This window comes from Dipodomys spectabilis, unplaced genomic scaffold, assembly GCF_019054845.1.
Source record: "Dipodomys spectabilis isolate Male_0828 unplaced genomic scaffold, ASM1905484v1 ptg000599l, whole genome shotgun sequence".
Lineage (NCBI taxonomy): Eukaryota > Metazoa > Chordata > Mammalia > Rodentia > Heteromyidae > Dipodomys > Dipodomys spectabilis.
Genome location: NW_024871276.1, coordinates 236775 through 252579, shown reverse-complemented (window position 1 = coordinate 252579; position 15805 = coordinate 236775). Strand labels below are relative to the sequence as shown.

At 50.2% G+C, this 15805-nt stretch overlaps 1 protein-coding gene across 2 annotated transcripts in view; it reads left to right on the top strand.

Moving 5' to 3' along the window:
* The window catches only part of Prdm11 (PR/SET domain 11), a 59961-nt gene that overhangs the window by 23236 nt on the left and 20920 nt on the right, over window positions 1-15805 (top strand). Inside the window, exons 1-4 of one of the 2 annotated variants that reach the window (XM_042671112.1) lie at window positions 1401-1477; window positions 2093-2217; window positions 2527-2630; window positions 3378-3637. In XM_042671112.1, the coding sequence (XP_042527046.1) occupies window positions 2099-2217; window positions 2527-2630; window positions 3378-3637 (483 nt within the window). In that variant the 5' untranslated portion in view covers window positions 1401-1477; window positions 2093-2098. Of the gene's footprint in view, window positions 1-1400; window positions 1478-2092; window positions 2218-2526; window positions 2631-3377; window positions 3638-15805 lie in introns of those variants that run through there. The other variant, XM_042671113.1, reaches the window with a different exon arrangement.

Genomic DNA, 15805 nt, shown 5'->3' with positions numbered 1-15805 from the left:
CATTTTCTGAGTCTACCCTACTTCAGATGAGGCGTTCTTGCTTGGTGCTGGGGCAGAGAGCAGCATCCTTGTGCCTGTTTCTCCATTCATCTTTCTCCTCTCCTCACAGCCCTGTCTCCAAATAGAGTCACATTGGGACCTAGGGTTTTAACTTAGAAATTGGGGATAGAGGTTCAATCCCAAGCACCTCTCCAGAGTGGCCCAGCAAGTGGTGGGATCTGAGCCCAGACAGTGCCTCTCAAAGCTGGGGTTGCTAACCAGAAGGCTTTTCTGATTCCCTAGAGGCACTATGTGTGAATATTGCCTATGCAAGTGGCAACCATGCCCTGAGACAGGGGGTGGCGCTCACAGGGCGTCCATCCTCACCTGGTGCTGGACCTAGGGGCCAAGCCCTGACCCCCACCCCAGAGACTGTTCTCGAAAGGGTCTGGGCCGAGGAAGGCATGCGAGTGAACCTCATCGGAAACATGGACTTGAGGCTGTTCCCAAAGACTCCCTCAGGCATGGTCAGCGTGACCTTGGGCAAGTCCCTGGACGGGACAGCTTCTGGCCCCAGGTTCCTGCCTCGGGGGTCTCTCCACGGGTGGCTAGGGACCATCCCCTCGGGCTAGGAGCTCGGATCCGGGGGTGAGACGCGGCCGGGGGTGGGGGGCGGGTGGGGCGGGAGGGTTGGCGGATGGGCGCCGCCGCTGCGCCCCCATGCTGCGTGATGCTGGCGGCCAGGGCGCCCGGGCTGGGCGAGGTGGCTGTGGGCTGCCCGGCCCGGGCTGGGGGTGGGGGTGGAGGGTCGCGTTGCGCCCCGGGCCGGGGTGGGGGTGTGGATGGGGGCTGTGGAATGCCGTCCTCGGCCGCCGCCCCTCCCGGCGCCCGCTCCCCGCGCTCCGCGAGCCCCTCCCGGCTGCCAGCCAACTGCGTGCCCCCGGGGCCGGCAAGAAGCCACATGCCCCCGCAAGGAATGCCGGGCTGCCGGGCGGGCGGGCCGAGCGCCCCGCCGGGAAGGTGGGTGAGGGCGCAGCCGCCCGGCCCCCCGCGCCGCCGCCGCCGCCTCCACACTCCCCCCTTCCCCGCCCCGCCTGCCCGAGCCAGGGGGTCTCCCGGGGGTCTTCGGGGAGCGGGGCCCGCGGGCGCCCGGGGCTGGGGGCGGGGCGCCCGGCCGGGCAGCCCCAGTCCCCTCCGCGCGCCCCCGGGCCCGGAGGAGGGGGCCGGCCATGCTGTTCCCCACACCCCTCCCTGCCGCCGCCGGCTTTGGGGCCCCGGTGGGGAGCAGGGGGCTGATTAGCCGAGGAGCAGGGGTGTGGCCAGCGGGGCCCCGGGTAGTGAGTCACACACGAACGCTGCTCGCCCAGTCCCGGGGCCCAGCGCGATCGCAGCCCGGGCTGAGCCATGGCCCTGGCCCCCTGAGCGTGTCCCCGGGCTGGCCATGAGGAGCGCGGGGCGCCGCGGGAGGGGCTGAAGCCCGGCGCGGGGCTGGAGGGCGGTAAGCCGGGGTGCACTGCAGAGACTCCCCTTGGTGACAGAGGGGTGCAGTGGCGCCCCCCCCCGAGTTCCCCCCACCCCCGCCTGTACCTGCTCAGGGCTGGCCAAGAGGCCTGGCCTCGCTCCCTGGCAATCCCTCAGCCGAGGCCTCGCCGCCAGCAACCATGGCCCACTTTGTCTCTGCACCCCAAGCCCCCCACCCTGGGCCTCAGTTGGACTTGACTTATCCCCTCCCTGTTCCCCCATAGCAGAGTTTTGTCCCCAGGCTCCTGGGGAGTGGGGGGAGTGTTCCTCAGGCTCTTTGCCTCTTAGTGTCGGGGTGCAGGCTGTGCTTCCCAGCTCTGCCTCCTGGCCTGAGCTGCCCTGGTCCCTTGACCCCCATGGGGCTGGTGGCTCCAGTCGTCCCCAAGACCAGCCTGGGATAGAAATGTCATTTCCTCTTGGCGAGGCTACAGCTGTTTTTGTTGTCTGTGTTCTCAAGCGCTTCCTCTAGGGATGGCAGGGAGGGTAACTAGACTCCAAGGGACCCCTGCTTGCCCTCTCCACCACTCACCCCTCTTCCCTTGTCTCTTTGATCCTTTTCCTGTGCTGGTCCTGCCTCCTCCTGCATCCCCAGGACAGAATGACTGAGAACATGAAGGAGTGCTTGGCCCACACCAAGGCGGCTGTAGGGGACATGGTGACCGTGGTGAAGACAGAGGTCTGCTCACCACTCCGAGACCAGGAGTATGGCCAGCCCTGGTGAGGCCCTCAGGCGGGGACTGCACGGTGGAAGGAGGTGGTGGGGTGGGCAGGAGGCATTGGCTGGGGTGAGTGTCTTGGGATCCAGAGAAAAGTTCCCATTCCCTGCCCATCTTCCTTAAGGCTACTGGGGTAGCTCATAGGGCAGAGGTGAGCTCAGGCTTCCCCAAAACCAGAGTAGCAGCCCAGGGAAGCCTAGGCTCAGGACTTTGCCCTGGCCAGCTAGCTGGCCATATCCTTGACCTCTCTTCCCACCGGGCTCTCACTGATGACTTCTTTGCTTTCTTTGCTGGCCCCTGTTATGGCCAGCTCTAGGAGACCCGAGCCCTCGACCATGGAAATTGAGCCCAAGAAACTGAAGGGAAAACGTGACCTCATCATGACCAAAAGCTTCCAGCAAGTGGACTTCTGGTGTAAGTGGAGCTGGGGGCTCCAGATGGATCCTTCCTGCACCCTACACTGCCCCTGCAGCCAGAGGCACTCAGTCATTTGAGGTTCACCAGGCCTGGCCCAGGCCTCAGTGAATTCCCTGTGAGCCAGGAAAGTGGCTATTATTGGTCTAATTGTCCAAGTAGAGACATCAAAGGGCTCACACACGTAATTCAGACCCAATCCATTGGTCCCCAAAGCCACGCTGTTTCTTCTCCTCCTTTCAAACTTGAGTCAAAAGCCTTAGCCTAGCTGGGCACTGGTGGTTCGTGCCTTTAATCCTTGCTTCTCAAGAGGCTGAGATCTAAGGATTGCAGTTCAAAGCCAGCCCAGGCAGGAAAATCCATGAGATTCCTATCTCCAGCTAACCACCAGAAAACTGGAAGTGGCGCTGTGGCCCAAAGTGGTGGAGCACTAGCCTTGAGCAGAAAAGCACAGGGACAGTGCTGCTCAGGCCCTGAGTTCAAGCCCATGACTAGAATAAAAAAAGGCCTTAGCTTTGGCCTTGGCAGGGAGGATAATGGGTTATGATGACCGATGGCCCACAGATATGCAGCTAGCTGGCTGGGGCAGAACCAGGGCTGGTATTCCAGAGGTTTATGTGGTATGCATTCCTGCTGCCCTAAGACGTCCCTGGTGTGGGCTTCCTTGTTAGCCCTTCAGCCTCCTCCATGAGGATCCCGCCTCCCACCCACTGCAACTGAGGCCTCCCTCTCTTTGCATCCCTCCAGTCTGCGAGTCCTGCCAGGAGTACTTTGTGGATGAATGCCCGAACCATGGTCCACCTGTGTTTGTGTCTGACACACCAGTGCCTGTGGGCATCCCAGACCGGGCAGCCCTCACCATTCCACAGGGTATGGAGGTGGTGAAGGACTCCAGTGGGGAGAGTGACGTACGCTGCATAAACGAGGTCATCCCCAAGGGCCACATCTTTGGCCCCTATGAGGGGCAGATCTCCACCCAGGACCGATCAGCTGGCTTCTCCTGGCTGGTGAGTATCCCCTTGTCTGTTGTACAGGAGAGGATGCTTAAGGGATGAGGAGAGAAACCAGCAGGGGGCACCATCAACTGGCCAAAGAGCTGCCTTGGTGTGCACTTCTGACCTAAGGGTGACTTATGCTTAGGGAGATCAGTAGCAAGAAGATCAGTAAATCACCAGGCAGACAGAGCTAAGGGCCATTTTCCCATAGGATTGTATGTGGGGGGGTGGGGGTGGGGGGGAGACATTTGGTGGTATTTACAAAGGATTCAGCCAACCCCTCTTCCAAAATGGATGGCTTTGAGTTAAGGCTGTCAGAACAATATTCAATTTAAAAAGCAGACCTGTTAGGTGGTAGGCCAGGTGCTAGAGAGCAAGCCTTTCATAGATAGATAGGATTCCTGTCCCCAGGGAACACACATTTTCATGGGAAGGCAGGTATTACACATGTGATCAAGCGATCGTTGAGGCCAGAGCATAGAATGCCCTGGGACTGTGGCATGAAGGGACATGTCAGTCAGTGCTCACAGCCACCAAGAACTTGGGACTGGGAGCCCAAGTTCAGAGTGTCATCTGACATCACTATTTCCTGTCTATTCTAGGATTTTATTTTATTTATTTATTTTATTTATTTTTGCAAGGGGCTGCACTGAAGCTTGAACTCAAGACCTTGAGCTCACTAAGCAGGTGCTCTTGAGCTCACTAAGTAGGTGCTCTTGAGTTCAGGTACTACTTGAGCCATGTCTCTAGTCCAGTATTTCCCATCTACATGTGATCACGGAAGAGCTGTTTTCTTCTCTGCATCTGTTTTGTAACATCCATAATTATTGCTTCTGGAGAAGATGAAGGGCGTAAATGTAAAGTTCTTAGTGTAGTGTTGTTCATTTGTCATTATTGTTGTGTCAGGAAGGCTGCCTTTAGCTCAGAACTTAAAGAAGTCGCAGCCAGTCTTTTAAGGATGGTCACATGTTCCCTGCTGGGAGCAACAATGAGCTGAAGGGACAAAGTGGCAAGAAATGGGAGGAGAGGAAAGGAGAGGCCGGTGGGGTGTATTTTCCAGGCCAAAGTACAGGGAAAGCCAGTGGTGAGGCCAAGCAGGTATAGTTTGGTTAGCTTGCAACTTGGAAAATCAGGAACCTAGACAGGACTCTGGGCAAGGGGTTCGTGAGAACAGAGATGGTGGCTTGAACTCAGCTGGAGGAGGTGAGCAGATATGGAAGAGGTTTAGGAGAGAGGATCGCTGAGATTTGTGGATAGATGGCATGCAAACCATGAAGAAGAAGGTATTTTCAAAGGGAGGAGGAGAAAAGAGCCCTAGACAACTCTTGGGAGAGGAGCTGGTCACCAGGCAGTGATGGGAGCACAGGGCACTACAGGGAAAGGCAGTACGGTCATCTCCTCTGTGTTGTGTCCTGCTGGCCAGAGGAGTACAGAGGCCAGCCAGGCACACAGTCTGACTCTCATGGAGCTTACCATATAGGACATGGGATTAGCCAAAGGATCTGGTAAACACTTATAACATAAACATGACCACTGTGACGGGTGATGGCAAGTGAGGCTGGGAGCTAGTGAAAACCAAGGGACTCAAAATGGCCTGAAGTCAGAGAGGGCTTCCTGAGATTGCAGGATGAGAATAAACACCAAGTGAAAATTGGTAAAGGGGCAGCAGGTGTTTGGGCCTTAGTTGGGAAAAAGCCAGCAGGAGTCTCAGCTTCACCTGCTTTGGTGATGGATGAGAGAAGAAGAGAAAAGGAGAGCTGAACCGTGGTGCTGATTTGGGATCTGGGAACCCCCCTGCCCCCCCATCCTACATGAACTGCATTCATTTGTCAAATCCTACCCTCAAGCTATCCCTGGTGCTATCTTTTCTTGACCTTTCCTTTGCCTTTAGAGCCCTGGCCTCCATCCAGGAAGGCCCTTTCTGTGCACAGCCCTGGGTTATCTCTGTGCATTGCACTCGAGAGATGGCAGGGTGGTCACATGAGCATGGCGATGTTTATTGAGACCTTGCACCTGTCTGGGGCCATGCTCCATTCTTCGCAATATTGTCTTATCCAGTCTTGCAATGGCACTAGCATGCATGCATTGTTCTGTCCATTGCACAAGAGGGAAATGGAGGCCCCAGGGACCTCAGTTCTGCACAAAGCTGAACAGCTGGCACGTAGCTAAGCTGTGTTTCAGCCTTGTTCCATCAGGTTCCAGAACCCACCTTCATCCTACCTCTTGGCTCTCTCTACTTTCCTTCCTGACCTCTTCCAGCCCCCTGCCCTTGGTTGAGTCTGTTCTGCTCCTCTGGCTCCACTCAGCCTGGAGGAGAGCTGGTCCTGTCATGCACAGTGAAAGCAAAGGTCTGGGTTTAGAGGGACCCCGGGCCCATTTCCCTTTGGAGCTCTCCTTCATGGCTTGCCCGTCCCACCCCAACCCCCCCCACCCCCGCCCAGGAGTTTTGCACTTACTTCTGCCTGTTTAGAAAATAAATACCTCTTTCTCTGCTTGTCCCCCCGCCCCATTTGAATTTATAAACACCACAGTCTATTGCCAAGGTCACCCAGGCTAGCCGCAGACGGTCCGGCTGGGATGAACTACAGGCACCGGGTGCCAGAGGCTGCTATGCAGCCTTGTGCTTTAATGAAGAGGCAAAGGAAAGAGGAGTTGGCACAGGGTTTCTATTTACGTTTTTCATTCAGACCCTGTCTACTTAGCAGGATACATAAAATATACCAGGATAGCATTTTTCCAACAGAGAGAGGAGAGGCGAGGGGGGGGGGGGGTGAGAAACAAGGATGGAGATCCCAATTAGAGCCAGAAATGGGGCTAAAAAATGCATACCATAATGACTTTTGTAGTGGGATTTGGGTTTTATAGGATCAAATCTGGCAGCCACAGGGAAAGACAGCCTAGCCAGTTTCTGGTGCCTTCCCTCCTCAACATGAAAAGTGAGAGCTCATGAGCCAGGGCCAGTGATTCCAGAATCACTTGCCCTGGACAGGGACCTCCAAAAAGAGTGCATTGCATGATGGGATTGATTAGGGGGCTTTGCTGTCACACCAGACCGCTGTGCTGGGGGCAGCAGACATGACACCTCAGCTGCCATCAGATGAGAATCTCTTCTAAAACTTGAACTTGGATGCGTGAAAGTTCACAGCATCACAGGACAGAGTCTGAGAGACCCTGGGGTATCTGGGCTACACAAGAGGTGTAAGCTAGCGGCTTACACCAGGTGTAAGCTGGAAGCAGGCTGGCTCTGCCATGTTTGGGGAGCTCAGGGGAAGGAGGGGTAACAAGCTCTCCAGGAAGGAAAGAAAATGGCCTTGAGGCAAGTTAGGGTGCATGTGTGTATACAGAGGAACAAGTGAATTTCATGCTTGTTTGTTTCATTTCTATTCACGAGTGTGTGTTGGTGCTAGGACTTGAACTCAGGACCTCATACCCTTGTTAGCTTTTTTTGGTCAAGGTTGGTGCTGTACCACTTGGGTCATCCCTCCACTTCTGTCCTTTTGCTGGTTCATTGGAGTCTACTGGATTTGTTTGTTTAGGCTGGCTTCGATCCCTGACCCTCAGATCTCAGTCTCCTGAGTAGATGGCTAGGGATGACTCAGCAATATCGACACATCCTGTCACCTGCAGAATGTCCCATGGTTTCTGTTTCTCTGACTGCTTCCTCCTGTGGTGTTGTTCTCACCGTCTAGAGACATGGTGGCAGTTTGCCTTGTCTTCCTTACCCAGTGTGTTGTAGTCCATCCCTAGCGCTCTCTGGTGCATAAACATCTTCGAGCCATCTCTCTTTGGAGTTGTGATTTCTTCTAGTGGGAAGTGGTGGTGTTTAGCAACCAAGATGTCTGGGCCCTGAGTGAGCAGGGATGTTCTCTCACTTCTCAGCCCGAGCTAGGAGGTGAGGGTGAGTTGAAGCACATGGCCTGCCACATCCGAAACTGAGGATACATGGCGTCACAGAGCAAAGGTCCAGGCCCCACCCTGGAAGGTTAAAGTGGGGTGGTCATCGCTACATCAGAAGTGCAGAGTGTGCTTGAAGGGAAAGTGAGAGATAATACCAGGAGGAAGTCATTCTTTCTGGGTGCTCTGTCATAAACCATGTCGATTCAACCTCGGCATCTCCGGGCTCGTGACTTATACCACAATCCTGAGATTCCTCAGCTATAGTGTTGTGTAGATGTTTTATGAATGGTGGTCATTGGTCATTGGGTTATGGAATTACAAACCAAATTAAAGCTTCCCCCCCAAAATATAACATGATAGTGAACCCATTCTGGCTAGAGTCTATTATTCCCAAAATCTATTAATACTGTAAGAAAAGTAGAACGTAATTCATGAGTGGTCCAATATTTCCAGACACTGACCCAGCCTTCTCTCAACCTATCATTCCCTCAGCTGTTTGTGGAGACTCAATGTGGCATTCATTTTATTTTAATCTTGCTTAGAGATGGATACACATAATAAGCTGGGTAAACAGAAGTTCTCATAACTTTTAACCAACTGGCTAAAAACCAAATTCTCTAATACAGAATGGATGGAACTACAAGCCCCCAACATGACTGTAATAAAGTCATTTTTTGGGAGGGGGGCTTGAACTCTAGGGCTGGGTGCTGTTCCTGAGCTCTTCAGTTCAAGGCTAGTGCTCTACCATTTTGAGCCACAGCACCACTTCCAGTTTTCTGGTAGTTAACTGGAGATGAGAGTCTCATAGGCTTTCCTGCCTGTGCTGCCTTAGAACTGTGATCCTCAGATCTAAGCCTCCTGAGTAGCTAGGATTACAGGTATGAGCCACCAATGTCCAGCTAACAAAGTCATTTTGACATAATGGATAGTGTCATAGTCATCACAAACAGCTGTTCAGAGGTCACCATAGCAGTGAGTCCTGGACCCAGATACATTGGGCTGGGAATGCCTGTTCTTCTGTGTGCAGTGTGATGTCTTTATTTCCCCATGATCTGTCTGGATTTGAAACACAGGGAAATCTTTGTTGGCAAATACTGTCATATCACACCAAGTGCCCTGGCCTTTCTTTACCAGAGGCATTATTTATATGAGAAGTCCTCATTGGCTCATGCAAGTCGTGATAACTGATAATGTATATTCAACTACTGTGAGACTAGTTGCCCTCAGAATTGGGGGTAAATAAAAGGGATCTGGGTTGGGTGCGGTACTCATACCTGTAATTCCAGCTACTTAGGAGGTAGAGGTCCAGGGGATTTCAGTTTGAGGATAGGGCTTGGGGGGCGGGGATGTTGGCAAGACCCAGTCTCAACTAACAAGCTGGATGTGGTGATTTGTGCCTATGATCCCAGCTATGTACAAGATCTGAATAGGAGAAGGATCTTGGTTTGATACCATCCTGGATAAAATGTGAGCCCCTACCAGAAAAATACTTAAAGCGGTCAATGAATGACTGGGAACATGGCTCAAGTGATAGAGCACTTTTCCATCAAGAGGTCTTGAGTTCAAACACATACACACAAAGCATATAGGTCAGCAAGCTTTTCTGGACAGGGCCAGCTAATAATCATAGGTTTTGTGGATCATGCAGGGTCTTTATTATGGAGGTATGTTTTTGTAAGCCCAATGCACACAGAAATATCTCGTCAAACCGCCTCTAATCCACCTGATACACTGAGGATTGCAACTCAGCAGTACAGCACACTGCAGAGCTGGCCCTTCCCCGTCATGGTCTATGATCTTGAGGCTATGACCCATGAGTCTGTGTGTTCTATAACAATTTACTTGTTAGCCAGGCATGGTTGTGTATGCCTGTAATCCCAGCTACATGGGAGACAAATTTGGGGAGTGTCATGGTTTGGGCCAGCCTGGGCAAAGAAAAAATTGAGAGAGACCCCCATCGTAGCCACTAAAAACTAGGTACAGTGGTATAGGTCTGTCATCCAAGCTACAGATTACTTAAATAGGAGGATCATGGTCCAGGACAACTCAGGCATAAATAAGAGATAACTATCTCAGAAATAACCAAAGCACTATGTAACTTGAGGGTCGGGGTGGGATGGAGAAAGATGGGGGAGAATGGTGGAAGGCGTGACATTGATCAAGATGCACTCTACTCATGATCTGACTTGTTCAGTTGAAAACTGTTTGTACAACTACTTAAAAAAAAACCAAAAAGGGCTAGGACATGGTTCAGGTAGTACAGCACCTGCCTAGCAAAGGCATTGTGCTCCAAGTTACCATTTTCTCCCTAGAGCTCATCCCTGGGGCTTCTCTCCCAGTGAGATTTACTCTATGAGTGAGTGAATGAATGAATGAAGGTTTGGTGGGAGAAAAGCTTGACTGGTGGGAAGGCTAAGGTGAGAAATACCCCTCAGAAAACTTGAGGACAAAGCCAGTGGCAGAGGTCTCTAGTGGCAACCATGTGGAGCCACAGCTCCACTTCTAGTTTCCTGGTGGTTAATTGGAGGTAAGAGTCACAGACTTCCTTGATCAGTTTGGTTTTGAACCATGCTCCTCAGATCTCAGCCTGAGATAGCTAGGATTACAGGCGTGATCCATCAGCTCCTGGCAGTGGGCTGCTTTTTACCCCATGCTACAGATGAGGACACAAGGCTGGCCCCTAAAGCCACCCATCCAACACCACTGGGCAGTGGCTCTAATGGCAAAGCTGAGGTTCTAAGTGTTTCCCTTGGGCCCGTGACTTTGACTATACCCTAGGTGCTCCTACCACTGGCTGACAGACTAGAGCTGCTGTTCCTTTATCCAGAGGGGAGTGGATGTTCACTTTGAAAATGCTTGGAGAAGGACAGGAGGGTCCCAGCAGAGTGGGATGAATATCATCTTGGGGGACCATGAAAGGATAGGAAACCTGAGCTGTGGGTTTTGTCTTTTCTGAGAATTTTCAGCACTAAAGGTAGTCAGGTCATATAAGTAGGCACACAAAGCCTCCCTCTAGAGATAACCAAAGCAGAGAGTTTGAAACCTGTCCCCCAGACTTGGCACGGCCATGCCAACATAGGCATGTGTACCTGAAGGAGACAGGCTGCTAGGCTGTCTCATGTGTCAGCGAACCTCCCCAGCTGGCTCCAGCTCTTCTTGCAATCATGGAATGTGGGGTTGGGAGGAAATAATGCCGGTTGTGTTGTAAGGTGAATCATCCCAGAAGCCACATTTTAAAGTATAGAATGTTAGAGTCTTTATTATATACTGTTAATGGGCTGCAGGCCGCCAGTTGTTACAAAGGCCTGCAGCACGCAAATACACATAACCCAGCTAGGAAACTTGCTAAAGAAGAAAGAAATAACAAAAACAATACCAACAGGCCAATTCAGCTCCAATGGAGAGCTAAATTGGGATGCCATGGTGACTGGAGACAAGGCAGGAGACAGGACACAGGACACGATCACAGAGACATACGTGGCATTGTCCCTGGCAGCTAGGCTGGCCTAAAATAGGTTGGCGCAGGGGGCAGATCTTCAGGAAATTCCCAGTCCCAGGCCTGGACTGACAAATTCAGTAACATCTCAGCCAAGTGCCTTCCCCTGCCTCCAGGGGTCCAGGCATGCCCATTACCTGGGAAGCAGGTGATGGGAGGGGGGTGGTTCTTTCCCCCAGCATGAAGGCAAGATGCAAGACTTTATAATCCACCATGTGGCCAGTATGGTTCTGGCCAGACCTAAGTTCCTTACTTCAGTTACAGTAGTTTCTGGTGTATCGTATTGCCAGGGCCCGGCACAGCGCATTCTGATGCTCTAGATGGGATGTGTGTGTTGGGCAAGCTTTCCAGGGCTGTGGCAGACACCTGGTTTTGGCAGTGTAGGGACTGGAAGCCAGGGCTTTGCATAAAGCTGGCAGCTGCTGTACTCTTCAGGTACATCCCGGCCCTGGTGACTATAATAAAATACTTGAGATATTCGCGTTCAGAAGAGGGAAGTCTTACTTTGGCTTACAGTTTTGGAGATGGCAGTCTGTAGGTAGGTGGTGGCCATGTTGCTTTCGGGCTTGTGGTGAGGCTGCATGTCAGAGGGGACCTTGGGGTAGGGGTGGGGGGGTAGGGGTGGGGGAGACAGGGAGGGAAAATTCCTTCTCTCATGGGTACTGGGAAATAAGGCAAGCAAAAGAGACCCGGGTCTCTAGTCCTTCAATGGCATGTCCCCAGTGACTTAGCCCCCAACCCCACTAGCCCCCACCTTCCTTTTTTTTTTGCCAATCCTAGGACTTGAACTCAGGGCCAAGGATCTGTCCCTGAGTTTCTTCTGCTCAAGGCAAGCACTCTAAACACTTGAACCACAGAGCCACTTCTGGCTTCTGTGTGGTTTATTGGAGATAAGAGTCTCACAGACTTTCCTGTTTAGGCTGGCTTCAAACCGTGATCCTTAGATCTCAACCTCCAGAGTAGCTAGGATTACAGATGTGAGCCACCAGTACCCGGCTTCCACCTATTCTTTTATTACTGGGCTTTGAACTCAGGGCCTGGGTTTGCTAGGCAGGTGCTCTACCACTTCAATGAATATGTGATTCATCGGAATTATATATGTCTATCTTTTTGTGTGTCTGGGGAGGGGCAGGGGAGGGAGGATCCTGGGATTTGAATTCAGGGCCTGGACACTGCCTCTGAGCTTTTGTGCTCAAGGTTAGCACTCTCCACTTGGGCACAGCTCTGCTTCTGACTTTTGGGTGCTTAATTAGAGCTAAGAGTCTCATGGACTTTCTTGTCCAGGGTAGTTTTGAACTCTGGTCCTTAGATCTCAGCCTCCTGAGTTGCTAGGGTTACAGATGTGAGCCACTAATATCCAGTTTCTATCATTAAAAAAATAATATCTGTGTTTAACAACTGCTTTCTAAAATTCTTGAAAATTTAACAGTTGACTCTCTTGTGTTTTGTGTTTTTTTTTGGGGGGGGGTGCTGAGGCTTGAATTTACGGCTTTGTGCTTTCGCTTAGCTTTCTTGTTCATGGCTGATGAGCCACACCTCCAGTGCGGCATTTTGCTGATTAATTAGAGATGGAGTTACACAAACATTTCTGCCCAAGGTTGTTTTCTAACCATGATCAAGTCTCAACCTCCTGGTGGCTGGGATTACAGGCATGAGCACTAGAGTGTGGCTAACTGTCAACACTTTTGAGTCATTACAAGCCAGCTCCAGCTATCACTTATTTCTTGTTACTGTGAACAGTAATAGCACATACTTTTTTCCCCCCTTTAACTTGCTTTTTTACCTAAAAGGCTCTTCATTCACTCAGGCATTCAGCCATCCATCCATCCACCTACCCAGTATTCTATCATGTGTTGTACACTGTGTTAGGGAGTGGGCCACTGCTATGAAAGAGACATGTATGTTTGCCTCTGTTCATTTAGGTCTGGTGAGAGAGAGGTGGTCTGTTCCCCAAACAACAAGTACACAGACACCATCATCAACAAAAACAAGAAAAAAAAAATTAAGACTTTGAAGAAAGTAGCAGGATGCCATGGAGCCAATGCCTTTGAGAAGCCAAGAGTGTGGCAGAGGAGAACTCACCTTAGGGTCAGATGAGGAAGTGACGTAGTCTGTGTCATAGACCTAAGAAATACAAAGGGACCAGGCATCAACAACTTGGTGGGTAAAAAAGGTTAAGAAAGGATGTATTCACTTAGGAGTCATTTCTGTAAACTTGCCAAACAGTATTGTACATTTGTTCTTAGAAATTCCTTGTGTGGCAAAAATGGGAAGTTTCAAGATCTAAGGATCCTGATTTGATGTCAGCCCAGGCAGGAAAGTCCATAAGACTTATCTCCAGTTAACTGCGGGGAAAAAAAAGCCAGAGGTAGATCTGTGGCTCTAGTAGTAGAGCAGCAGCCATCAGTGAGGCCCTGGGATCAAGCCCTAATACTGTCGTGAAATAGGATGTGTGTGGGGGGGTGTCCTACCACCATCATGATTGCGGTTTACATAGACAGAAGGGAGAGTAGGAAGAAGAGGGAGGTAAAAAGCAGGAAAGAGGGGAAAGAAGGAAGGAGGGAGGGAGGAATTGGAGGCATAGATGGTCTTCACTTGGGATTTTCTGAGATAAATGTGAGTTTTCTTGGCTTTTCTGATGGATACAAAGCTGTCAACTGATTTATTTATTTATTTCCAAGTGCTTGGGATTTTTTGTGTATTATTATTAATTTTTGTGCTGGTTGTAGGGCTTGAACTTGGGGCCTAGGCACTGTCATAGCTCTACTTCTGGCTTATGGGTGATTAATTTGTGATAAGAGTCTTGTGGACTTTCCTGCCTGGGCTGGCTTTGAACTGCTATCCTTAGATCTCAGCCTCCTGAGTAGCTAGGATGACAGGTGTGAGCCACCAGCACCAGGCTTGTGTTTATTAAGGGTGTGTGTGTGTGTGTGTGTGTGTGTGTGTGTGTTTAAAGAAGAGAGGTCCTAGGTAAAGAACTAATGAAGGCAGCCACAGGGCTGCAGCAAAATGACAGGACAGAGAACAGGGCAGGTGGGTAGGTAGGCATGGCCATTTCTCCTTAGTAAAAAGTATCTTTATTTCATTATCTTGAATAAGTGACAGGGTTCAGTCAGTCATGGAATTCTAGGCTGGTTTTTATTTCTTTGGAACTTTGAAAATCAAGGATAAGACTGATCTAGAATCACAAGCAACCCACTGGGTCTCTAACTTTAGTCTTTTATAGATAATCTGTCAGTGGACTCTCGCTTTGCTCATGATTTTCTGTCATTTCACTCTGTGGCTTTGAAGCAGAGCAGAGATTTATCTTACAATATTCTCTTCATGATGTGACAAGCTCTTTCAAACCTATCTCTTTTGATTCTGAGTGATTTTAATGCTTTTGAATATAGTTTTTTAGTAAATGGTTAAGGGCAGGGATAAGTCTACAGGACTGGAAGGCTGAGGCCTCAATATAAATTTATCATGAACACAGTGGATAAGATTTTGAGCTGCTGAGTGACATGGTTTGAGTTACATGGATAAAATATTGCTGTGCTGCTTTGGGAGAATAGTTAAGGTGTTAAGAATGGTGGATTGAAGCCAGGTGCTGGTAGCTCATACCTGTAATCCTAGATACTCAGAGAGCTGAGATCTGAGGATCATGGTTCAAAGCCAGCCCAGGCAGGAAAGTCTATGAGGCTCTTATTTCCAGTTAACCCAGAAAACCAGAAGTGGTGCTGTGGCTCAAAGTGGTTGAGTACTAGCCTTGAGCAGAAAAGCTCAGGGATAGTGCCCATGCCCTGAGTTCAAGCCCCAAGACCAAAAAATGAAAGGAAAGGAAAGACAAGAAAAGAATAGAATGGTGGATTGCAGTTTGAAGCCTGTCTGAGCCTGAAAGTCCATGAGTCTCTTGAATGAATTATCTACTCCTCAGGAAACCAACTGTGTGGTCCTTCATATGGGCTCAGGGACAGTGCCCTGGCCCTGAGTTCAAGCACCAGGATTGTCCCAAAAAGAAATTTTTGGAGACAAGAAACATCCATTGAAAGAAAGGGCCTTATTTTAAAAAAGGGAGCAAAGGAAGAAAAGAAAGACTTAATAGTTGGCAAACATGCGGGACTGGGTACTGTCAAAGAGAGAATTAGTGAGAAGAGATTCTCAGAAACTGCCCAGAAAAAGAGAAAAATATGGGAGTAGTTAGATGACATCAAGGATTAAACAGGATAGTCTCATACATGGATATAGAGCTTGTGTTTAATAGAAATTTTGCCAGAAGAAAGTTGGAGAAAATGACTAAGACACAATATTCAAAAGCATTAAAATTTCCCAGAATCAAGAAATACGTGTGCAAGTGCTTGTCCCATCATGAGGAGAATTCTATAAAGTAAGTCTGTGCTCTGCTTCAAAGCCACAGAATGAAATGACAGAAAAGGGGAAAGTCCTCAAATCAGACAGATTATCCATAAAAGACTCAAGTTAGACCCAGTGGGTTGCTTGTGGACCTAGATCAGTCTTATTCTCGATTTTGAAAGTGTCCAAAGAAAATAAAAACAAGCCTAGACAGACTTCCATGCCTTACTGAGCCCTGCTTTTAATTCAAGAAGAGATAAAGACATTCTTATAGAAGAGAAGTAGCCATACCCCAAATCCCAAGGATCTTAAATATTTAGAAGTTGGTAGCTTCTGTCTCCCACAGACACTGGAGGGGGAGGGGGGTAGGAGAGACTATGTTCAGCATTTTTTTTTGTTGTTGATGTTTTTCTTATGTTAGCACTGGGCCTTCAACTCAGATCCGTGCATTCTTA